We start from the raw sequence: 24,912 nt of genomic DNA, 5'->3' as shown, positions 1-24,912 counted from the left end.
GACTCCGAGAGGCCGGGCAATCACCGCGCGCGGCGGCCTGAGGAGCAGCTCAGAAGACCAATAGTAGCGAGAAGAGGCGCACCACGCCGGACGACTTGGGAGCCAATCGATGAAGCCGTCGGCTGAGCCAATGAGGGAACTCAGCGCCGCCGGCTGGGGAGCCTCCGGGGCGGGGGCAGGAACACAAAGGGGTCTGTGGCGAAGCCCCGGGTGGAGGCGAAGCCGCGGTGCTCCAGGCCCAGGGTGCCGAGGCTCCTCCCTCTTCGTCTGCAGCCGGCGCGAGGCCGAAAAAGTAGGCCGCCTCCGGAGCCCCGCCCCCTACCGTCCGCACCGGCTTGTTCGGCCGCGGCCCTCCCGCCCCTTGGCTGGCGCCACAGCGCCTGTAATCCCCCCGGGAGCCGCCGCCGCCGGCGTTCGCCCCAGACACGCCCACCGCCACGCGGTCCGGCCTCCCTCTTGGTCGTCTTTTGGGCGCTAGTTAGAACACGGTGTAAGGATTTGGCTCGTCTGTTTTGTTGGAGAATTTCTTCGTGTAGAAAATCATCCCATGGAACGCTCGGAAAGCTGACTCCCGGGCTCCCTTCCACACATCGTTGGGAGCAGCTCAGAATGTGAGGGAAATCGCTAAAGTGGGCGTTTCTCAAGAGCAGTGTTACCTACAAATGACAGAGCAGAGACCTTTCTTCACGGGGTTTGGAGCTAATGAATATTCACAAGGTAGATAGGGCAGATGTATGCATCTACGAAACCAAAGGAATCGTGCAAGGAAAAGGGCTCATTCCCAAAGGAGACTAATGCCGTTATTCCTAAACATTTCTCACCTTCCACCCCCTACTGGTTTGTTCCCTGTCTTGCCTTAGTCCAAACCTATCTCATCCCACGGCCCTTCCTTCCCGACCCCATCTCCACTGCCCCATCCCTCTCGGGAAGTGGAGGAAGCCAAGCGGTGGTCTGCAAGATTTCCAGATAACTTCGAGGATCGTTTAAATTTCCCAGAAGCTATCAACCAAAAATTAATTATGGAAAACCTATGTGCCCGGTACTGGGCTAAACGTCACGTTGAATCCAACTTTTGTATTATGGGGTGTGAAACTTATACAAATGCTGGGATCCTTTAGAAAAATAATATAAAATGATGAGTGCAAATTTAGGAAGAGTCTTGGAAGGGCATGGTAAAGGGACTTTGAAGCTTAACCCTTATTAGCTTCACATAAATCTGCGTCTAGCTCGAGGGTTCTTAACCTATTTTGTGCCATTCGACAGTCTGGTAAAAGCTATGGATCTTTTAGGTTTTTAAATGCGTAAAATAAAGTAAAATACATAGCATTACAAATGTTGAAATACAATCAGGAAATACTTTTTTTTTTTTTTTTTTTGGTGGTACGCGGGCTTCTCACTGTTGTGGCCTCTCCCGTTGCGGAGCACAGGCTCCGGACGCGCAGGCTCAGCGGCCATGGCTCACAGGCCCAGCCGCTCCGCGGCATGGAGGGATCTTCCTGGACTGGGGCACGAACCCGTGTCCCCTGCCTCGTTAGGCGGACTCTCAACCACTGCGCCACCAGGAAAGCCCGGTAATACATTTTTAAAACTCTTGTGACATAGTAATCTTTTTCTTTAAATATTAAATATCAAGATCGTGAAGCAGGTCAAACAACTACTGAAATGTAAGCAATGAGGAGGTATTTCAAGAAATCCCACAACTATAATGTGTATGAAAATATCTGTGATTCCTATTGGTGACAGAGTGAAAAGTACTGCTAATTCTCTGGTTTGTTGCCTACATTCACAATGGGGAAAAATGCTTAATTTTGGCAGTATATTAGTGAGAATAAAGTTGTTATTTCATTCCCTTCCAAGTTGAAGGGCCAGTGAATTCCATTCAGAGATTCTTTTAAGCCCATTTAACACAGGATAAGAACCCCTGGACTGGATACTGTAATTAAAGTGATTCTATCATCCAATATTTTCTGAGATAATATTTCAAATATTCACCCATATGGTCCTCCTAAGTATTGTAAGGAACGGCACCAAGAAATAAATGGAGGAGAGCTTAAACAAGCTTTATTTGGGAACGCTCCCGGGCGAGGTTCACTGGTCCGAGTGAAAGGGGCCAGAGGAGTCGCGCCCGGGCGAGGGTTTGGGCAGAATTTATAGGGGAAGAAGGGAAAGGGGTGTGGTGAATCTGGGAGGGCGCAGGGTATTCCTTATTTGGTGGTCTTTTCGGGTATCGTGGCAATATCTGGTGCCGGTCGCATCAGTCTTGGGACCGTTAGTCCCGCCCCTCGAAAGGCGGGAAGGCTGGGCCGGGTGGAAAGCCCCCAGGTCAGTTCCTGGAACTGGGTGGTCCGGAAAGTCTCCAGGTCAGTTTCTGGAACTGGGTGGTCCGGAAAGTTTCGGTCTGATGCAACCTGTGAGTCTAATTGCGTTCCCCTGCCTCGGGCCAGTTGGCCTTACAAGTATACTCCACCTTTTCAGACCATATATCTTGATTTTTTTGAATTGGAAAGTATGGTCATCTGAGCTTTGCATTTCAAAAACAACTGTGTGTGTGTGTGCATTCGTGAATGCAGTATTATACAGATATTTGTTGTACGCCCTCTACATATAAATCACTGTGCTGAAAGTAGGAAATATAAAATGAATAAAACAATCTGTCCTCTGAGAGCTTACATTCTAGCTGACAAGTCAGGACAAGTATACAAATAGATATAATAAAAATGAGTTGCTAGGGAGAGCTCCAGCTAACCTTTTTTTAACCTTTTAACCTTTTTCTTTTTAAAACTAGCTGTATTTTTTTAGTAGATGTTCTTTTATTTTATTTTATTTGTCTGTGCTGGGTCTTAGTTGCGACATGTGGGATCTAGTTCCCTGACCAGGGATTGAACCCAGGCCCCCTGCATTGGGAGCGCAGTCCTAGCCACTGGACCACCAGGGAAGTCCCAGTAGATGTTCTTTATTACTTTGAAGAAGTTCCGTTTTATTCCTAATTTGTTGAGAGTTTTTTAGAATGGATGTTGGATTTTCCCAAATGTTTTTTGTCTATTGATCATGTGGTTTTTGTCCTTTATTAGTACAGTAAATGATTTTGGATTTTAAACAAATCTTGTATCCAATTTGTTTTTGAGCTTCTCAGATACGTATAGATTAGTGTTTTCTATTAATTTGGGGATTTTTTTGGCCATTCTTTCTTTCCTTATTTCTTCTTTTTTTTTATACAGCAGGTTCTTATTAGTCATCAATTTTATACACATAAGTGTATACATGTCAATCCCAATTGCCCAATTCATCACACCCCCCACCCCCACCCCCCCGCAGCTTTCCCCCCTTGGTGTCCATACGTTTGTTCTCTACATCTGTGTCTCAATTTCTGCCCTGCAAACCGGTTCATCTGTACCATTTTTCTAGGTTCCACATATATGCATTAATATATGATATTTGTTTTTCTCCTTCTGACTTACTTCACTCTGTATGACAGTCTCTAGATCCATCCACGTCTCAACAAATGACCCAATTTCATTCCTTTTTATGGCTGAGTAATATTCCATTGTATATATGTACCACATCTTCTGTATCCATTCGTCTGTCGATGGGCATTTAGGTTGCTTCCATGACCTGGCTATTGTAAATAGTGCTGCAGTGAACATTAGGGTGCATGTGTCTTTTTGAATTGTGGTTTTCTCTGGGTATATGCCCAGTAGTGGGACTGATGGATCATCTGGTAATTCTATTCTTAGTTTTTTAAGGAACCTCCATACTGTTCTCCATGGTGGCTGTATCAGTTTACATTCCCACCAACAGTGCAAGAGGGTTCCCTTTTCTCCACACCCTCTCCAGCATTTGTTGTTTGTAGATTTTCTGATGAAGCCCATTCTAACTGGTGTGAGGTGATACCTCATTGTAGTTTTGATTTGCAGTTCTCTAATAATTAGTGATGTTGAGTAGCCTTTCATGTGCTTCTTGGCCATCTGTATGTCTTCTTTGGAGAAATGTCTATTTAGGTCTTCTGCCCATTTTTGGATTGGGTTGTTTGTTCTTTTAATATTGAGCTGCATGAGCTGTTTCTATATTTTGGAGATTAATCCTTTGTCCGTTGATTTGTTTGCAAATATTTTCTCCCGTTCTGAGGGTTGTCTTTTCGTCTTGTTTATGGTTTCCTTTGCTGTGCAAAAGGTTTTAAGTTTCATTAGGTCCCATTTGTTTATTTTTGTTTTTATTTCCACTACTGTAGGAGGTGGATCAAAAAAGATCTTGCTGTGATTTATGTCAAAGAGCATTCTTCCTATGTTTTCCTCTAAGAGTTTTATAGTGTCCAGTCTTACATTTAGGTCTCTAATCCATTTTGAGTTCATTTTTGTGTATGGTGTTAGGGAGTGTTCTAATTTCATTCTTTTACATGTAGCTGTCCAGTTTTCCCAGCACCACTTATTGAAGAGACTGTCTTTTCTCCATTGTATATCCTTGCCTCCTTTGTCATAGATTAGTTGACAATAGGTACGTGGGTTTACTTCTGGGCTTTCTATCTTGTTCCATTGATCTATGTTTCTGTTTTTGTGCCAGTACCATATTGTCTTGATTACTGTAGCTTTGTAGTATAGTCTGAAGTCAGGGAGTCTGATTCCTCCAGCTCCGTTTTTTTTCCCTCAAGACTGCTTTGGCTATTCAGGGTCTTTTGTGTCTCCATACAAATTTTAAGATTTTTTGTTCTAGATCCGTAAAAAGTGCCATTGGTAATTTGATAGGGATTGCATTGAATCTGTAGATTGCTTTCGGTAGTATAGTCATTTTCACAATATTGATTCTTCCAATCCAAGAACATGGTATATCTCTCCATCTGTTGGTATCATCTTTAATTTCTTTCATCAGTGTCTTATAGTTGTCATTGTCATTTGTCTCTAGGTATTTTTTGATTTCCTCTTGACTTCTTCAGTGATCTCTTGGTTATTTAGCAACGTAGTGTTTAGCCTCCATGTGTTTGTGTTTTTTACGTTTTTTTCCCCTGTAATTCATTTCTAATTTCATAGTGTTGTGGTCAGAAAAGATGCTTGATATGATTTCACTTTTCTTAAATTTACTGAGGCTTGATTTGTGACCCAAGATGTGATCTATCCTGGAGAATGTTCCATGTTCACGTGAGAAGAAAGTGTAATCTGCTGTTTTTGGATGGAATGTCCTATAAATATCAATTAAATCTATCTGGTCTATTGTGTCATTTAAAGCTTCTGTTTCCTCATTTATTTTCATTTTGGATGATCTGTCCATTGGTGTAAGTGAGGTGTTAAAGTCCCCCACTATTATTGTGTTACTGTCGATTTCCACTTTTACAGCTGTTAGCGGTTGCCTTACGTATTGAGGTGCTCCTATGTTGGGTGCATGTATATTTATAATTGTTATATCTTCTTCTTGGATTGATCCCTTGATCATTATGTACTGTCCTGCCTTGTCTCTTGTAACATTCTTTATTTTAAAGTCTATTTTATCTGATATGAGTATTGCTACTCCAGCTTTCTTTTGATTTCCATTTGCATGGAATATCTTTTTCCATCCCCTCACTTTCAGTCTCTATGTGTCCCTAGGTCTGAAGTGGGTCTCTTGTAGACAGTATATATATGGGTTTTGTTTTTGTATCCATTCAGCAAGCCTGTGTCTTTTTGTTCGAGCATTTAATCCATTCACGTTTAAGGTAATTATCGATGTGTATGTTCCTATGACTATTTTCTTAATTGTTTTGGGTTTGTTGTTGTAGGTCCTTTTCTTCTCTTGTGTTTCCACTTAGAGAAGTTCCTTTAGCATTTGTTGTAGAGCTGGTTTGGTGGTGCTGAATTCTCTTAGCTTTTGCTTGTCTGTAAAGCTTCTGATTTCTCCATCGAATCTGAATGAGATCCTTGCCGGGTAGAGTAATCTTGGTTGTAGGTTCTTCCCTTTCATCACTTTAAATATGTCATGCCACTCCCTTCTGGTTTGTAGAGTTTCTGCTGAGAAATCAGCTGTTAACCTTATGGGAGTTCCCTTGTATGTTATTTGTCGTTTTTCCCTTGCTGCTTTCAATAATTTTTCTTTGTCTTTAATTTTTGCCAACTTGATTACTATGTGTCTCGGTGTGTTTCTCCTTGGGTTTATCCTGTATGGGACTTGCTGCACTTCCTGGACTTGGGTGGCTATTTCCTTTCCCATGTTAGGGAAGTTGTCAACTATAATCTCTTCAAATATTTTCTCGGGTCCTTTCTCTCTCTCTTCTCCTTCTGGGACCCCTATAATGCGAATGTTGTTCTGTTTAATGCTATCCCAGAGATCTCTTAGGCTGTCTTCATTTCTTTTCATTTTTTTTCTTTATTCTGTTCTGCAGCAGTGAATTCCACCATTCTGTCTTCCAGGTCACTTATCCGTTCTTCTGCCTCAGTTATTCTGCTATTGATTCCTTCTAGTGTCGTTTTCATTTCAGTTATTGTATTGTTCATCTCTGTTTGTTTGTTCTTTAATTCTTCTAGGTCTTTGTTAAACATTTCTTGCATCTTCTAGATCTTTGCCTCCATTCTTTTTCTGAGGTCCTGGATCATCTTCACTATCATTATTCTGAATTCCTTTTCTGGAAGGTTGCCCATCTCCACTTCATTTAGTTGTTTTTCTGGGGTTTTATCTTGTTCCTTCATCTGGTACATAGCTCTCTGCCTTTTCATCTTGTCTATCTTTCTTTGAATGTGGTTTTTGTTCCACAGCCAGCAGGATTGTAGTTCTTCTTGCTTCTGCTGTCTGCCCTCTGGTGGATGAGGCTATCTAAGAGACTTGTGCAGGTTTCCTGATGGGAGGGACTGTTGGTGGGTAGCTATCTCTAACCTTTTAAGATGAGGTAACACAGCACGGCCGAGACGAGTCCACAGCCCTGCCCCGTGACAGACCAAATCTGTGGTCTGACTGGTATGTCAATGAACAACATGCTTTTGCTTCTTAAAACAATTACAGGGCACCAGAATATTCAAACTGAAGCTTTGACTTTTACCACTTACAACCTGAAATAACAAAGAATGTTTAAAATTACCAAACCTTTTTATTGGATCCTTAGATTAATCTTCATCTTGCTTGCCCCTTTCATGATTCTAAAAGAAACAGTCTGTTCCTCAGACTCCAAACAAGATTACATCAATTCAGCCTCTTCAAAATGCCTTCACTTGCTACTAACAAGGTTAAGCCATCCAAGACACAGTTTGAAGTCACACACAGGGGAAAGGAAAAAAGAGATAATATAGAGGGACTTACCTGGTGGTACAGTGGTAAAGGATCCGCCTTACAATGCAGGGGACGTGGGTTCGATCCCTGGTCAGGGGACTAAGATTCCACATGCTGTGGGCCAATTAAGCCCACATGCGACAACTACTGAGCTCACACGCCTCAACTAGAGCCCGCGTGAGGTAAACTACAGAGCCCACGTGCTCTGGAACCCATGCGCCACAACTAGAGAAGAGGAAACCTGCACGCCACAAGTAGAAGCCCATGCTGCAAGGAAAGATCCTGCATGCCTCAGCGAAGATCCCACATGCTGCACCTAAGACCCAACGCAGCCAAAAATAAAATAAATAATAAATGTCTTTATTTACCATTTTCCAAAATGATAGTTCTCCAACCAAGACTGGCCAGAGCTGAACACTGTCTCTCATTTTTACCTCCTAGGGTTATGCTTCTTTTAAAAAATAAATTGCCGTATGGGTGGCTTGCAATAGCTTGTAGTCAACTTACCCCAAGGCCTGCTTTATCATCATTTTTGTGTGCCTGCTTTATCATCATTTTTGCATTTGTTCTTTTGAAGATTATCCTAGCTGGCCCAATGAGTTCCCTTCTAATTCTCAAATTCATCAAGCTGTTTTAAAGTGGAAAGAGTGTTTCTTCATCTTAGTGACACAAAGTTTTAAACAATAATCACTACCATTTATGGAGCTCTTACCATGTTCCAGTGTTTTACAAATGCTGTTCCTGATCCTCTCATGAAATCTTAAAGGCTAGTAATATTACCCCATTTTATTGAAGAAACAAGGCTCAGGGAGGTTAAAACATTTGCTCAAAGCCACACAGCTGAACAAAGACTCAAACCGAGTTGTTTTTTTTTTGTTTTGCATTACTAGGGCCTCTCACTGTTGTGGCCTCTCCTGTCGCGGAGCCCAGGCTCCGGACGCGCAGGCTCAGTGGCCATGGCTCACGGGCCCAGACGCTCCGTGGCATGTGGGATCTTCCCGGACCGGGACACTAACCCCTGTCCCCTGCATCGGCAGGCTGACTCTCAACCACTGCGCCACCAGGGAAGCCCTCAAACCGAGTTTTGAGCTACTTCATCAAGCTCCTTTTCAATTAAAGTCTTATTGTTGGCAGATTCTTCATTTGTAGAGGTAGACATTTTTATCAGTCAAAAACCCATCATTGTCAATCTGATGAATAAGTTAGAAAATACTATTTAGAGCCCAAAGCAAACTGTGATATAAGATAATGAGAACATTTTCCTTATGTGCTTTGCAAATTGGCTCTGCAATGCAGTTTGAACATGTTCTGAGAAATGACAGTATCTAAGAACAAAACTGTGGACTCACAACGTCTCAATATCGAGGAGCAACAACTGTTTGGGTAGCTTTGCTAGAAAAGAAAACATCCCATGGAGATTATACCTACATAGACTTCATGATACTAGTTAGCGTTTTAAAGCATTTGCCATGCTATCTCATTTAATTCTCACAATATATGAGGCAAGTACCAAAAGGTATCATCTCCCTTTTGCCGATGAAGAAACTAATTCCCAGGTCAGAGTTGAGACTCAGACTCTGATGTAACTCCAAATTCCAGTCTCATAATCATTACGGTACACAGCCAGAAGAGATGAATGAAACCCAATAAAGTTAAACCTTTGTCTTTTTAAGCCTTCATATTTCCAAACCTGAAGTTGGTAGTCTCTGATTTTGAAATTATTTTTGTCCTTCTTTTTTAAATGAATTCTCTGCTCTCCTTGGGTTCTGTTGAGGGAATATAGAAAAAGTGGGGGAAAAAAGTGAAAAAGAAAGTTAGCAAAATGAGCTCTCCTTTCCAACCTTCCATTTCCTCAATCAAACTCAGGAAAACAAGAATTGGACTTCCCTGGTGGTGCAGTGGTTAAGAATCCGCCTGCCAATACAGGGGATAGGGGTTCGAGCCCTGGTACGGGAAGATCCCACATGCTGAGGAGCAACTAAGCCCGTGAGCCACAACTACTGAGCCTGCACTCTAGAGCCCATGTGCCACAACAACTGAAGCCTGCAAGCCTAGAGCCTATGCTTCACAATGAAAAGCCACCGAAATGAGAAGCCCGCTCACTGCAACTAGAGAAAGCCCACGTGCAGCAACGGAGACCCAATGCAGCCAAAAATAAATAAATTTATTTTTTAAAAAAAAAGAAGAAAACAAAAATCAGGAATTCCCTGGTGGTCCAGTGATTAGGACTCCGCGCTTCCACTGCAGGGGGCACGGGTTTGATCCCTGGTTGGGGAACTAAGATCCCGCATACCACGTGGTGTGGCAAAAAAAAAAAAAAAAAAGAATCAACTTTCAAGTTCAATTAGGTTTGTTAAGTCCAATTTAAGAGTGATGAACACTTGGTCTTTGGAAGAATTTAACACCACATTTTCCCGCTTAGCAACAGCAGGATTCCCTGGAGACTCACCATCAGCACCTTGGTGCATCTACCCGCTAACACTGAACTCTGCAGCCATTAAAGAGACTGGCACAGGTGGTGGCAGCAGCTGCCACCTAAATTCCAGAAATCAAATTCTAGGATACTGTTGAACATAATATTTGGTCCATTGAGTTTTAATTATTTTAAGGCTTCCCTATAGGCAGACAGAAGAGTTATGTGTGACAAACCTTAGGAAGTGTTACTGCAAGCTTTTAACCAAAATCCAGTAGAATTCTACGATTATTACCCATATACCAATATACGTTATACTGTTACACAAATCAGATTTAACAGGGATTGTGAGTCCTGCTCCCTCAGTATAACTTACTTACGTTTGTTTTGTTTTGAAAGTGCAATAAAATAGTAAGGATTGATTATAAATAGACTACATGTGTATAACTAAACTTTCATTAAGTTAAAATAACCATTAGAGGAAGGGGGAAAGTGCTCTCTAATTGTCATTAATACTAACAGTAATATAATACCTATGCTTGCATGGAGTTTTTCCATTTACAAAGAGTTTCAAATACAGTATCTCACTAGACATCTGCTACATTTGGACATCTTGAAATGTGTCACGTCCTTTGCCCTCTGACCCTCCTCTCCGGATTTTTCTCTGGGTTCTGTAATACTCCTCTCCTCTGCCCATCATTACCTATTGGTGCTCCCAGGATTCCATCCTTGATGCTGTTCTCACACTCAATCAGGGCGACCCATTCACTTGCATGGTTTTCACTGCTCATTTCCATACTCACTATTCCCATTTCTTTATCTACAAGCCCATTTGGGCTCCTGAGCTCTGGACTCATATTTTCAACTACCTGCTGGGCATATGAACATGTGTTTGGATGTAACAGGTGCTTCAAACTCCTCAACAAGTCTCTAAAGATGGTTTTTATCTCCCACCATTTGCCCCCTTCCTCCCTGACTTCCACCCACCCCAGTCTGGTTCCTCCAGTATGCCAACCGCTGCCTAGCACCTTACATTTGCTCTTTGGTAAACTAAGTACTTAGAACACTTTCCTCCAGATATCCTGACAGCTCCTTCAGAACTCTGCTCTAATGTCACCCCTTTAGAGAGTCTTGACCATCCTGTCTAAAATAGCAGTCCCCCTTCACTCCCCTTCCCTTACTCTATTTTTCTTTATTGTACTTGTTACCACCTGATGTTATATATAACTTTGTTGATTGTCCATCTCCCCCACAGAATACAAGTTCAACAAGGGCAGAGTCTTTGCCTCATTCATTCCTATGCCAGGTACATTGTTGGTGCTCAACAAATTTTTGTTAAATGACTTAATTTCTATTCTTTATACCCACCCCAGATTCCTCCTCTTTGTGTGTTCTGGTTCCATCCATAGCATACTCGTCCATCCAACAAATTACTCACCTCAGGAATCTGGATATCATAGGTTCTGACTCCTTATAAGTCACTGGTAAAAACAGTTGATAGTATGCCTGGAGGCTAGGACAAGAGTACAAATAAGGGACTTCCCTGATGGTACAGTGTTGAAGACTCCACGCTTCCAATGCAGGGGTGTAGGTTTGATCCCTGGTCTGGAAACTAACATCCCACATGCAGCATGGCCAAAAACAAAAGCAGATGAAAGCTTGCCCCCCTTCTTTTCCTGTTCTGGCTTTGTCCTATTCCAGGAGGGCCCTCAGGTCCACGTGTGGCTGCAGGTCCAATCTCTGTCCATCCTCCCAAACCAAGGGCTATGGGTACACACATGGAGATTGGTTTGCCCTCAAGAGAACAAACTTGGGGAAGAGGCTTGAAGTGGGCTGTCCGGGCAAAGAATTCCAAGGTCCTAAATAGTTGAGGTTTGTAATCTAGAAGGGGAGGGGGGAGAATGAGCTCTAGGTGGGCACATCCCCTTGGCCTAGTGGGGAAAGGTGCAACGTTAAAGTGCAGGGCTCAGGGAGATGGCCCTGTTGCTCTGGTATAATGGCAGTACTACCTGGGCTAAAATCCAAACTCCAATAGAGTGGACATAACCAAATGAGGGTGAAGTCTAGAAAGCATTCTTCTTCCCTCCCTTGCCTAAAAACCAAAGATTGAAGTCTTGTAACTCAAGAACTATCAGTATGGAGATTTAGAAAAGGAAATCTTGGGTAAAAATCCTATTAGAAAACAGGACTTCATCAAAATTTAAAACTTTGGTTCTTTGGGTTTTTCTTTTTTAATATAACTGTACTTATTTATTTATCTTTGGCTGTGTTGGGTCTTTGTTGCTGCGCATGGGCTTCCTCTAGTTGCGGGGAGTGGGGGCTACTCTTCGTTGTGGTGCGCAGGCTTCTCATTGCGGTGGCTTCTCTTGTTGCAGAGCATAGGCTCTAGGTGCATGGGCTTCAGTAGTTGTGGCACGTGGGCTCAGTAGTTGTGGCTCACAGGCTCTAGAGCTCAGGCTCCATAGTTGTGGCGCATGGGCTTAGTTGCTCCGCAGCATGTGGGATCCTCCTGGATCAGGGCTCGAACCCGTGTCCCCTGCATTGGCAGGCGGATTCTGAACCACTGCGCCAAGAGGGAAGTCCCAAAACGTTGGTTCTTTGAAAGGCACTGTTAAGGGAATGGAAAGCCAAAGACTAGGAAAAATATTTGCAAATCATATCTGATAAAGGACTTCTAAGCAAAATAAATAAAGAACTCTCAAACAAAAGATCCAAAACTTTCATTAGATTCTCAAAGGAATCTGAATCCTCCTGAAAATATTAACAACTATTGGCTTATGTGCTCAGCTTGGAGAATTTCAGAGGTTGACCAACAGCCAAACCTGCAGCTGGGAACTTAGAATCCTGCCCAAGCTTCCTGTATTGAGAGCTTGCCTTGTAACATGTCACCAAAGTTGCCATGATGTCTAATCCTAGATAACACTCCAAAGATGACAATGATTCAAGTACTGGAGCGTGAGGGGCCGGTGACTTTATCCCAGCTTTACCTTGGGAGGGGGTGTCTTAGTTGGGCCACATTGCCTTTAGGTGCCTTTTTTCTCTTGCATTAGGCCTCACCAGATATGCAATGAGAGAATATCTACCGTTTCTACAGAATTTCTTTGACAAATAGCTTGTGCAGTGACAAATCAGAAATAAAGTCACCAGTCCTAATGAAGGGAATGAAGTTTATATATATTCTCCTCTCATTTATCCAAGAAATATTTGTTGCCTGCCTACTCTAAGTCAAATATTTTGCTAGGGGCTGAAGATACAATGATTAGCAAGACAGTGATTTCTTCAAGGATATCAAAGTCTAATGGAGGAGATGAAAAAGTGAACAGGCAATTACAAAATGAATAAAGTGCTTTCAGTGGGATAATCCCAGGGAACACTGAACAGGAACACCTGATCCAGTCTCATGGGATCGGGAAAGGTTCCCTAGAACAAGTTAAGTATGAGACCTGAAGGATGAAGAGGAGTTGACCAGAAGAGTGGAGAGAAAGAGATGCAGCTTGAAGAGCGCTGCAAGTACAGGGCAAGTGCAGAGAACTGAAGCTGATGAGGGCAGCAGAGGCCAGATCTTGATGACCTACATCACACTGTATGCTGCTGGCAATGGAAAGCATGAAAAAGTTTTGCACAGAAGAGTGGCATGAAGGGATTTGCCCTTCAGAAAGATCATTCTAGCTGCAGCAAGGGAGAATAGATGGAAGGGGGTTGAAAATAGATGAGGCTCATTAAGAGGTTGTTTCAGTAAGCAGGATGTGGCTTGGTGATGGTCTGAATAACTGCAGCTAATATTTTGAGCCCCATTATTTAATTTAATCTTTGCAACTCTGTGAGATGGATATAATTACCCCCATTTTACAGATGGGCAATCCAAGGAACAGAGAAGCTAAGTAACTTGCCCAAGGTCACAGGATAAGTAGTGGCAGTACATAGAGCAGGTAGACAGATTTGAGAACTACTTAGGAGGTGGTATGTCATAAGACTAATTATTGAAGACTAATTATTCAACTAATTTTCATTATTGATTTTGGGAAGATGGCTAAAGGAGAAGTTTTCAAGTATGATATGCAAGTTTCTAGCTTGGATGACTATGCCATGACTGAGTTAGGAAATAACATGAGAAGCAGGTGAGGGGGGATGGTGATAGCACAAAGTGGTAAATTCAGTTTGGGGTCTGCCTGGGTAATTTCCAAGTGGAGACCTCTACAGGGCAGCCGCAGGGGCCGGTGTGAAATTCAAAGTGAGATTTTGATGTTATCAGCCTCAGTCTCTGCCAGAGGGAAAAAAAGCACCTTTGAAGAAGCTGAAAATGATACAAACTTCGAATATGAAGCATTTAGGAAAACAGATAATACAATGGGATTCACCATGAAACCGTTTTAGGTCATTACAGTGTAATTTTCTTCTATTCATTTTACTCAACTGTTTTTCACTAACTTTTTATTTTCTCCAGTCCTTTTCTCTCCACTAATTTTCTCCCCTTTGCCTATTCACATATCACAGTGTTCTCTGTCCTTAAATGAAAACCTTTTCCATTGCTTTATTTCCAGGACTTATTCCTTACTTCTTTTCATAAGTCTTATCTCTCATCTTCACAAAAAGTTTGAAATAATTTCAACTGGCTGCTTCTGATTCCTTATCTTCCATCTATTTTTTTTTACATCTTTATTGGAGTATAATTGCTTTACAACTTTTTTTTAAGATTTTTTTTTTTTTGATGTGGACCATTTTTTAAAATCTTTATTGAATTTGTTACAATATTGCTCCTGTTTTATGTTTTGGTGTTTTGGCCGCGAGGCATGTAGGATCTTAGTTCCCCGACCAGGGCTCGGGCCCACACCCCCTGCATTGGAAGGCAAAGTCTTAACCACCTGACCACCAGGGAAGTCCCACACTAACAACTTTTTATCTTGAAGTCTCCTATAGATAAGCAAGTCCCAGTTGGCTACTCCATTACAGAGTTAGGTATCTAACCAATGCTTCAAAGAGGTGCATTTCTCCCAGGGCGTAGGAACTCCTTTTTCAGCAGGAACACCAACCTTTGAAACACTAGGGAACCATTTAACAAATTATCATTTCAGTAGACTCAGCGGGGTCCTAATGGACTGGAAGCACAGCCATAACAAAGGGCTAGCCTCCTAGAGAAAATTCAAAGAGGGAAATCTGCCCCTACTATAATAATGGCGAAACATTAACGTGTTAAATGCCCTGGAGGAGAGGTTCCAGGTGAATTTCTCCAGCATTTTCCTTAAACTTTCCTACCCAGAAATAAAAAATGCTGAACATGTTGAAAGGAGAAAAGGAGTTTTAAAAAATGTTTACAGGAGCTCCCTGGAGGTCCAGGGGTTAGGACTCCGCGCTTTCACTGCCAAGGGCACGGGTTCGATCCCTGGTCGGGGAACTAAGATCCCGCAAGCCATGCGGTGCAGCCAAAAAAAAAAAGGTTTGATAAAATCTCTTTCTTTTTCCAGTCTTGGCGATAGCGTTAATTAAAACTTTTCTTTCATATTTGTATTTTTCCCCAATTTAAAGCACTTCCACTCCCTACCTCTGCCTAGACTGGCCTTCCATTTAAAAAAATGTTTCGTAAGATAAAATAATGTGTAAGTAATTTGAAAATCATAGCCACACCCTAGTAGAACATAACCACAGCCTTAGGCAGACTGCACAATCATGTCATGAATATAGAGCCTTTGTTTCTAAGAGTATCTCTGTTCTGGGATCCTAATACTAATTTAATAGAAATTGTTTTACTATCCTTAACAGATACTCAAAAATATCTCCTTAAAGCAATATGGCCTCCTCTCATTTTTCCATTAGGATTTTTGTTTGTTTGTTTCTGTTTCCCTTCTCCAAAGCTAATGAGTTACCCATAACAAATATTTCCATGTTGCTTTGCCACCAGCCTAATCTTCATAGGGAACTGTCCAGGTTTTTGCACTTGCCAAATTTTGGCAATATCCAGAGGGCTCACCAATATGTGAAGACACGGTATTCCCAAATTCCCACAAGAACATCTGTACAAATGCATCAATATAGAAACAATTGTGCCCAATTTTAATAAATCTGATGAAAAGCCGTTTTATGAATTGGTGCTGGATTACTAAAATAATTCTCAGCTTTTTGATTTTAAAAATTATACTTTTAATTACAGGATATTGTTAGAATAATACAGATATAGATAGACACAAGATAACTGTGACCAATACCATAAGGAAAACTGCTGTACATACTTACATGTTCACTCACTCTCCACAACCATAGAAAACAGGCACAATGTGTTCAGGGTGTGTGCAGAAGCAGCCAGAGACTTGGGAGCAGAAGGCATGCAAAAAGCTTTAGCAAAGAGAGACTGAGAAATAACTTTACACAGGGTTCAACACAGCAAATGGGCAACAATTGGCAGGAAGAGAGGAGACAGAGCTGGTCCGGCCCTTGCCCTTTTAACTTCCCAACTGAAGTGCACATGTCTGGAGAGATGGCTGGGGCACTCAGAAGCCAAAAGCAGCAGAAAGAACAGCTTGGGGGTGGGGCAGGGGAGTAGGGAAGGAAAAAGGGGTGAAATAGGTCATGGAGATGCTGTCTTCTTCTACAGCCACTCCGAAGCTGATGCCCCTACTGGCTCACAGAAACAACAGAAGAACTTTGATATTCATTAAAACCACCAGCAACACTGATACGGGAAAAAGACATTTGAGTTTAGTCATCAAGAACATGTAAGTCATTCAACAATTAAAATATGAATATCCAAAGTCAGCTAAATTTTGTATAGAACAAAAAACATGCTCCCTGCCCAAGTTTGTATTCAAATAAGAGTGACAACATAAAGACACCTACTTGGTGGAGTGGTTTTTCATTGTTACTTTTGAGGTTGTGTCATTTGCAAGGGATGCAGACCCACGTGGTTGTGGGTCATAATAAATACATAATACACTACCCAAGGGAGACCACTGGCTCCTTTAACGCCAAGTCCCAAAGAGCTATGGCAAAAGATTTTCAAATGTTACAACACTCACAATACAGTAGAAAAAACGTGGGGCAGGCTCAAAAAATATATATTCCTCACTCTAGTCCCATCTCCTGGGCATCAGTTCCCTCCCACTCCCACCCCCAAATGCTTGGATAAGCATCAACATTTGGGATATTTCTTAGTTCCTATTTGGGCTGAGATAAGGAGAACTGACAGTACTGGGCTTAAATTGGGTCAACTCTTACATTAACCACTTAAATCTGTAGGCTGGGAGAATGGAAATACATTCCTATCTAGTTTTATTAATTCCCTGTGACTAGGCCAAAGAGAAGATAATTCAGTCTGAGAACAGGACAATCAACCTATTTGTCTGGTAATAATCTCCAACTGACCGATACATATAAACAAGTGCTTCGTTCTGTACAAAGACAGATCTTACAGGAGAGTACACATTACAGCACTAGTGTTTCAATTTGCTTTCATAAAGAATGAAAAAAAGGACATTTCTCACATTGGAGTTATGTCTGTAGTTCTGTCACATGATCAATATCACCCAAGAACATGCTAATTCAGTGTGAATTCAGTTTCTATTGGAAAAACAATAGGAATACACATTTTACATGTACATACACATGCCCTTATGCAAGCTAAGATAAACACTGGGATGTGGCCCTTATCAAATCCTAGAGTTAGCAGTATAGGGAGAATTGATTTTAAAGGGTAGAGGGGAAAGAACAGAGAAATGACCTGCATTCCTTGGGAAGGGACTCTGTGTTTCCTTCCCTGAAGTGATCAATTCCACTTGCTCCTTACACTCCACCATCACTTATGGTCCTATCTTTCCTTGAAGATATTTTCCCTACAATATTCCCTACAGTGATCCCCAAAGAAAATTAATAAATTCTGATTAATGGCAATAACAGTGGGCATCTCTTGCTAAAGTCACCACTGTTGATGAGTCCTTGGTCCCCAAACCTGCGTCTCATTTTTCCTTTTAATCTGTATCTTCATGAAAGCTTTAAAAAAGTTAATTAGAAACAATGAGGCAAAAAGTTATGATCATTGCCTTCATCATGCAGAATCCTGCTCTTAGGAAGACAGAAAGATACAAATGCATGAGCAACTCAAGGAGAAAGCCCTTTGAAGGGAAGATGTGTGTGCCCAGCTACCATGGTGAGTGAATAGGTGTGGCAATTCAAGCAAAGTCTCTGGTTGTCTTTTACCAAAGTAGCTGTGACCACCCTATCACAGGTCAATATTTCCCCTAGCATAGTTCTTTGGGCCATGGATGGGAGAAATTACTTTTAAAGATTTACTCCATTTCCAGGCCTGAGCATTTATCAGCATTTAGCACCTGGTCTTCAGATTTCCAGTTACTTGTGGGGCTGATTTTGATGAAGTAATTCATTAATATTGGGTGAATAAAAATCACTATTTTGGAGGAAGGAATACCATTCCCAAAGCCATTGATCAGAATTTCAAGTGGCTTGTCTTCTTCGATGTTCTAAACTGTGGTCCACAACAAGGAAATTCAGTACAGTAAAAGCAGCTCAGTCTTGAGAGAGCTCTTTGATATCAAATAAAATTGTACCTTCAAATGAATAATTTCTCAGTCGTAATCACAGGACTTAGTCAGTGTGAACTCTCTTATGTTTAATGAGAGCTGAGCTTCGGCTGAAACTCTTCTCACATTCGGTACATTCATAAGGCTTCTCTCCCGTATGAACTCTTTGATGTGTGATGAGGTTGGAGCTCTGGGTGAAACCTTTTCCACACTGCACACACTCATAAGGTTTCTCTCCTGTGTGGGTTCTCTGGTGTTTAATTAGGTCTGACCTTTCACCAAAGCTTCTCCAACACTCGTTGCACTCATAGGGCTTCTCTCCAGTGTGAATTTTCTGGTGTGTGATAAGATGAGAGCTCCGGCTGAAGCTTTTCCCACAGGCGTTACATTCATATGGCTTTTCCCCAGTATGGGTTCTCTGGTGCTGAACCAAGTGTGAGATGCGGCTAAAATTCTCCCCACATTCATTACAGTGGTACGGCTTTTCCCCTGTGTGGGCTCTGCGATGGCGCACAAGATCGGAGTTCTGACTGAAATTCTTCCCACACTCATCACACTTGTAGGGCCTTTCCCCCGTGTGGACACGATAGTGTTTGATCAGATCAGATCTCTCACTGAAGCCTCTCCCACATTCGTTACATTCGTAAGGCTTCTCACCTGTGTGGGTCCTCTGGTGCTGAGCTAGGTGAGAGCTCCGGCTGAAGCTTTTCCCACACTCCTCACACTCATAGGGTTTTTCCCCACTGTGGGTCCTTTGGTGCTGGATTAGGTGAGAGAGCCGGCAGAAACTTTTTCCACACTCGTTACATTTGTGGGGCTTTTCTCCAGTGTGGATTGTCTGATGCTGAATGAGGTGAGAGCTTCTTCCAAAACTTTTCCCGCACTCATTACAGTCATAGGGCCTCTCTCCAGTGTGTGTTCTTTGATGCTGAATAAGGTGGGAACTCCGACTGAAGCCCTTTCCACATTCATAACACTTATAGGGTCTGTCACCGGTGTGGATTTTCTGATGTCGATTAAGGTCTGAGATCTGACCAAAGGCCTTTCCACAATGAGAACATATATGATATCGGATGCTTGTATGGACTTCTTTGTGGACAAGCAGATCGGTGACTTGTTGGAGAGGATAGCTTACCCACTCTTCTGCTGTTAGATCTCCCCATTGTCTTTCTGATCTATCCCTGTTTTCAAAGGCCTCTTCACTTTCAGGACTGTCCTCAGTATTACCAACAGGTCTTTCAGATGCAGTCCCAAATTCCACATCTTCACTAATCTCTTGCTTTGGATTCACCTCGTTTTCACTCCTGATTTCAAAATCTGTAATAAAAGGTGAAGAATAATACTGGTAAACACACACAAAAATTATCTACTGTGTGCTGGGCACTGTGCTAAGTTCTTTTTTTTTCTTTTTTATTAATTAATTAATTTATTTTGGGCTGTGTTGGGTCTTCGTTTCTGTGCGAGGGCTTTCTCTAGTTGTGGCAAGCGGGGGCCACTCTTCATCGCGATGCGCGGGCCTCACTATCGCAGCCTCTCTTGTTGCAGAGCACAGGCTCCAGACGCGCAGGCTCAGTAGTTGTGGCTCATGGGCCTAGTTGCTCCGCAGCATGTGGGATCTTCCCAGACCAGGGCACGAACCCGTGTCCCCTGCATTAGCAGGCAGATTCTCAACTACTGTGCCACCAGGGAAGCCCCATGTTTTAAGTTCTTTATGTGAATTACTTCAGCCGCCCTGAGAGCCAGGCATTATGATGATTTCTACTTTATGAATGAGAGATTCAAGGCCCACAGAAGTGACTCGCAAAAGGTCATACAGTAGTAAATGGTGAAACTAAGATTCAAATCCAGTTCTGTCTGATAAAAGTTCATGCTCTGTATCACTACAGTTAATAGTTCCTTATGAATATTGTATATGTTCCTGGTGTTTCAAAAGAAGAAAACCATAAACAGAAAATATGAAAGACTCTAAATTAGAATTTCTAAAAGCCAAGAGCCTAGATATTTTATATGTGAATGAATGTGTGTGTATGTGTATGTTCTTGTCAAGCCTTATTCATTACCATTATATAATATTTACTAAGAACCTACTGGGTTAGCATGGAGAAAAACAAATTTTTATCAATCTATATCAAGTCTCGGTTGACAAGAAAAATGACTGCCAAATGTTACTTGCTACTTTTCAATGGCTTTTTTTTTTTTGGCCGCGCTATGTGGCTTGCGGGGAACTCCACCAGGGATAAAACCCAGGCCCAGCGCAGTGAAAGTGCAGAGTCCTAACCACGGGACCGCCAGGGAATTCCCTCAGTGGCCTTTTAATGAAAATAGAGGTGGGAAGGTTGGAGAAGGCAAAAGAGATGCCTGGCTCAGAATATTCTTGGCATTGAGTAGCTAAAGACTTTAAATGAAAATCAAAATATACAAAGTCACTGTCTACAAGAAACCTTCTACCAGACACTGCTTTTTCGAAGTTGTGTTTCTTGGTACACTCTTCAGAAAGAGATTACTAGGTATGCTGGGAGAAAAGGGTCCAGGGATAAATTACTTTGGTAAATGGTGCATACAACATCATCTTCTTAGAAATTAAAAATGCCTGATATCACATTAAAGGTTCTGAAGAGTCTTGAGGTAAAGAAGCCTTGTAAACATTATCTAACCCACTCCCAAACTTATATGGGCAAGAAATATATATACATATATTTTTTTGTGCTTCCATGCTTCCATCCTTCCAAAATGTGCTCCTTGGGCTGGACCACTGACATATAAATTCACATTTCTTTAAGATTCTCATTTCTTGCTTTTGTTGGATTGAGTGGAATATTTGGGTTACTGACTACAATAGATCTGGGTAGATAACTTCACTTCTGGCTGCATTTTGAAAGGAAGGATCCAAGAAAGTTGGGACATCAGAGAGAGCCCAATTTAAAAAGGAAACCCTTCACAGTTTGCCTTTTGTTTGTTAAAAGCTATAGGAATAAAGATTTCATAAAAAGGAATAATCCTAATGAATGGCAGATGACCTAGTCAACCATACATGATTGCTAACTTCTGTCAAGTCCTAACAGGAGACAAAGTGAGTCAAAAGACTTTCAGCTCAAGAATACACTGTTTATTCTAGTTACACCCAGACCAAAGGATATCTAAGAGAAAAGACAGGTTTGCAGACCACCAAAAAAATTAGCTTCCCTCTCTAATAGAATTTGTGATCTCATTTAGTTCAGGATTCTTCTGGAACAGCATCATCTGACACACTCAAAATCTATGATCAACTCTGAAATGTCTCTAGACAAGTACCTGCTCTGGATAAATAAAGGACCTGAGTCAAAGCTACAGCTCTGAAGCCAAAGCAAACACAAAAAGGTGGCTTTTGCCTTCCCATGAACCTGGGTCAGAACCCCTTTATCTTCTAGTAAAAGCACCATTTACAGGGGCATTTATATCCTGGCAAGCACCATTATGTCAGACCTGTTTGGTCAGTGATCTGTACAGACAGGCTGGAGAATGGCAAATGACTCAGGGCGCAAGAAATCTGAGTGTTTCTAAAATGTGCAGGAACGATCTTTCATTTTAGACCGTATGACCTTGATATTCCCACATTCAAAGATCTGCCTGAGGACTCAACTCAAGCCAAAATCCAATTAAGAGCTTTAAGAATCAACTAACTAGGTTGTGTTGACAGAGGTAAGGCATTTTTGACAGTCTCAAAAACGTGGGCTGGAGAAAGATAGAGAATACTTACCTAATGAGACAACATTTCCATAATTCTCCTGCATAACATCCCTGTAAAGGTCCCTTTGTGTAGGGTCCAGAGGTCTCCATTCTTCCCGGGTGAGATACATGGCCATATCTTCAAATGTCACAGGTGCCTGAAATCACATATCGCTTCCTCAATACTTGGTATCTAGGAGGTTAGTACCAGTTTTTCTTCTCGAAATTAGAGACATGGCTAGAATTGTTGAGGAGGCAAAAGGTATTAGGTCTGATATGTAGAGTCCAAAGGAGAAATAAACAAGCAACAAAGAGATGTGGTAAAGGAGAGAGCAATTTATGAGCTGACTGCTTTGGTCCCACGGCCAGATATCCCTGCCCCACTCCGAACCTTACCCTCTAGCAGTACTTTTCTCAGAATACAACTAGCACTTACATCATTCCATACCTTTACCCACAATGTTCCTATTTTCTTGGAGTATCTTTCTCAGGGTAGTGAAATCCTACTGTTCCTTAAGGCCCTGCTCCAGCACCGACTGTTCTTCAATGCGCCCCATCTCGCTGCTCTGCTCCACTCCTCCCTCCCTCCCACACCTCAGACAGAATTAATACTCCCACTTCTTGGTCCCCACAGCATGTTGCTCCTACAGAAAATAGTGCTCTTATCATGTAGTTTCACGGTTAACCGGATGCATCTGTCTTCCTACTGATTGTGAGCAGGCAGGGAGGGCATGCCTCATGCATCTTTTGTCTCCCCAGTATTTAAAAGCAAACAGCAGGTGTTCAGTAAATGCTTGTTTGTGGCTATACTGTTCTGATACTGGGTCTCTGGAGGCAGAATACCGAAGCAAGCGAATTACTAATCTCAGGGAATTTCCCACAGAGATTCGCGGAGCAAAGAAACGCAGGAACGAGGTGGGTAAGCACAGGTAGGGTCCGAGAAGCCACCCCCGGCTTACCTGGGACCCAGCCATGAGCAGGGTGGCTGCCATCTCGGGCTCAAGGATTCGCCTCCCAGGAGAGAGAGAGCAGGAAAAGCAGCTAGCAGACAGCGCTAAAGGAGGCGAAAAGCAGGGCGTGAGGCACAGAAACAGGCCCTGCCCACTCCCCGGGTCTGGAGTTCTGGCCGCCAGGCGACTGGGGAGGGCCCTGAATCCGGGCCGGGTCACTCTCCTCCCTGACCCTCGAGCGCGACCCGCCCTCCGTGTCTCCGCCACCAAGGGGTGGAGGCTCCCGGAATTACTAAGACAGCCCCCTGGCTCGGTCCCTCCCGGGCCGGGGGTCAAGCCGAGGCTGTCTCAGGGAGGAGGCTCTCAGCCCAGCCCACAGAACGCCTCTGCTCTTCCATGTCGAGGCTGGGCCCTTTCCGGCAGCTGCCTCAGCCAATCAGCGAGCGAAGCGAATACGAGACCCGCCTCTTGTAGCACGGCCGAGCACCTTTATCACGCCTGAGCCCGCCCCCGTGGCCTGTCGGGAGTTGGAGTTCCATTCGGGCGTACAAAGGCCAGTCAGAGGCCAAAAGCCACGGAGGGAGAAGAACAAAAGGGTGAAGAAAAAAGCGCGTCCTCCTAGCCAGGGCGGAGTATCTTCCGCTCTCCTCTCTTGGAGACCACAGCCGGCTTAAGCCAGGGAGGTTGCCTTGCTTCTCTTCACGTCCCTACAAGCTTATCTTGAGTCGGATCTTAACTGCGACGTCGAGCCTAATTTAGGCGCTGGCCTGTGTTGAGTTCAGCTGGGATTAGCTCTCACTTGATATCCTAGGCCTGAGAGGAAAGCAGCAGCCGCCCACTCCCCAGGGGAGACTCAGCGGCCGCGCTGGAACTTTGCGCTCCACCCACGCACTACATCACCCAGCAGCGACTGCGGCATTCTCACACTGCTACGCAGACTACAACTCCTAGGGGGCAACGCGCCGCCCGTCTGCCAGCAAATGTGGTCCGCGGCTGGGCCAGGCTTGTGTCCCGGCTCCATCGCTGTTAACCCTGTAGGGGCGTCCTTCTAAAGAGGGCGCTCCTTGAGGGGCAGGCTGAGTTGCGCCTAGCGGAGGGGACGCAAAAGCCGGAGGGAAATCAGAAGCGAGGGTGGGGTATAGGGGCGCGTAGGGTGGAGCGAGCCAGACCCCAGGGTTGGGAAGGACCGTCCTTATCCCTGAGGGCTTGCCTGCTAAAAGGGTTCCTGGCGGCTTCCCGCATCGATGGGATCGTGGGCCTCTAATGGCCCACGCCCGGCGGACCCTTAGGTTGTTAGCAGTCCCTGACCGACTGAAGGTGGGAAGCCGAAAACCCGAACTGGGAACGAACAGACCTACCTCCTGGCCCGCAAAAGATCCGCTAGGTCGCCGGCTCCAAGATCCCAGAGGCCTCAAACAGATTTCAAATCCTCAGGCAGAGTTCTCTGAGACTACAGACGTTCGGAAAGATTCTGGGGGTCACTGGCAGATCCTGTCTATCTTCAGATCTTCAGGTAGATCTCGAATCCGTAGACGTGCAGGCAAAGCCCAGAGATCGTAGGCGGATCCCAAAGACTCACAGATTCCCCAGACCTCAGACTCTCAGACAGCTCAGAGAAACCACAGGCTCATAGGCAGATTCCTGAGACCACAGCAGCTAGCCAAGAAACACCACCAGCAGCTAAGCTACATTCAACTGGAGTTCTTCCGAACGGAAGGACTTGCAGCCTTCCCTTTCCCCAGCCAGAATGAGAAAATTAGACAATGGAAGCCGAGCACTAGGGAAAGCAGGCATTCTGCGTGGGGAAGAGCTCTGAGCTCGCTGTAGCCTTGGAGAGGGAAGTGATGGAAAAAGAATATAGCAGCTTATTAGGGACTCCCACCCTCTTCGAGTTATAAATATCCCCAGAACCTTGGCTACGTGCCCAGAAGCCTGTTGTCTCTAACTGTACAGGAGACTTCTCTGCCTGGGCTGGGAAAGGGGCTTTTCTTTTGTTTTGCAGATATGTCCACCCACTAAGTGACTTGAATTTTTTTCTTCAAACGTGACTCTAGGCTATGCTTTTATTAGTGAGTGTCCTGTTCCCAGTGCTCAGTTA

At 43.4% G+C, this 24,912-nt stretch overlaps 1 protein-coding gene across 3 annotated transcripts; it reads right to left on the bottom strand.

The window, feature by feature from the left end:
- Positions 1–15,661: 15,661 nt before the first annotated feature.
- On the bottom strand, positions 15,662–24,500 carry ZNF436 (zinc finger protein 436). Of its 3 annotated transcripts, none has more exons than XM_033841493.2 (4): positions 24,173–24,500; positions 22,824–22,918; positions 21,896–22,022; positions 15,662–19,476 (listed from the first exon to the last, which is right to left on the bottom strand). In XM_033841493.2, exons 2-4 carry the CDS (start codon positions 22,854–22,856, stop codon positions 18,224–18,226), a joined length of 1,413 nt encoding a protein of 470 aa, XP_033697384.1. In that variant the 5' UTR covers positions 22,857–22,918; positions 24,173–24,500; the 3' UTR covers positions 15,662–18,223. The 3 variants fall into 3 exon arrangements, with proteins under 3 accessions (XP_033697384.1, XP_033697373.1, XP_033697406.1); XM_033841482.2 differs by lacking the exon at positions 24,173–24,500 and adding an exon at positions 23,302–23,500; XM_033841515.2 differs by lacking the exon at positions 22,824–22,918 and having other exon boundaries at positions 24,173–24,499.
- Positions 24,501–24,912: the final 412 nt, after the last annotated feature.

Source organism: Tursiops truncatus, chromosome 1 (assembly GCF_011762595.2).
Source record: "Tursiops truncatus isolate mTurTru1 chromosome 1, mTurTru1.mat.Y, whole genome shotgun sequence".
Classification (NCBI taxonomy): domain Eukaryota; kingdom Metazoa; phylum Chordata; class Mammalia; order Artiodactyla; family Delphinidae; genus Tursiops; species Tursiops truncatus.
This window is presented reverse-complemented; position numbering and strand designations above follow the sequence as displayed.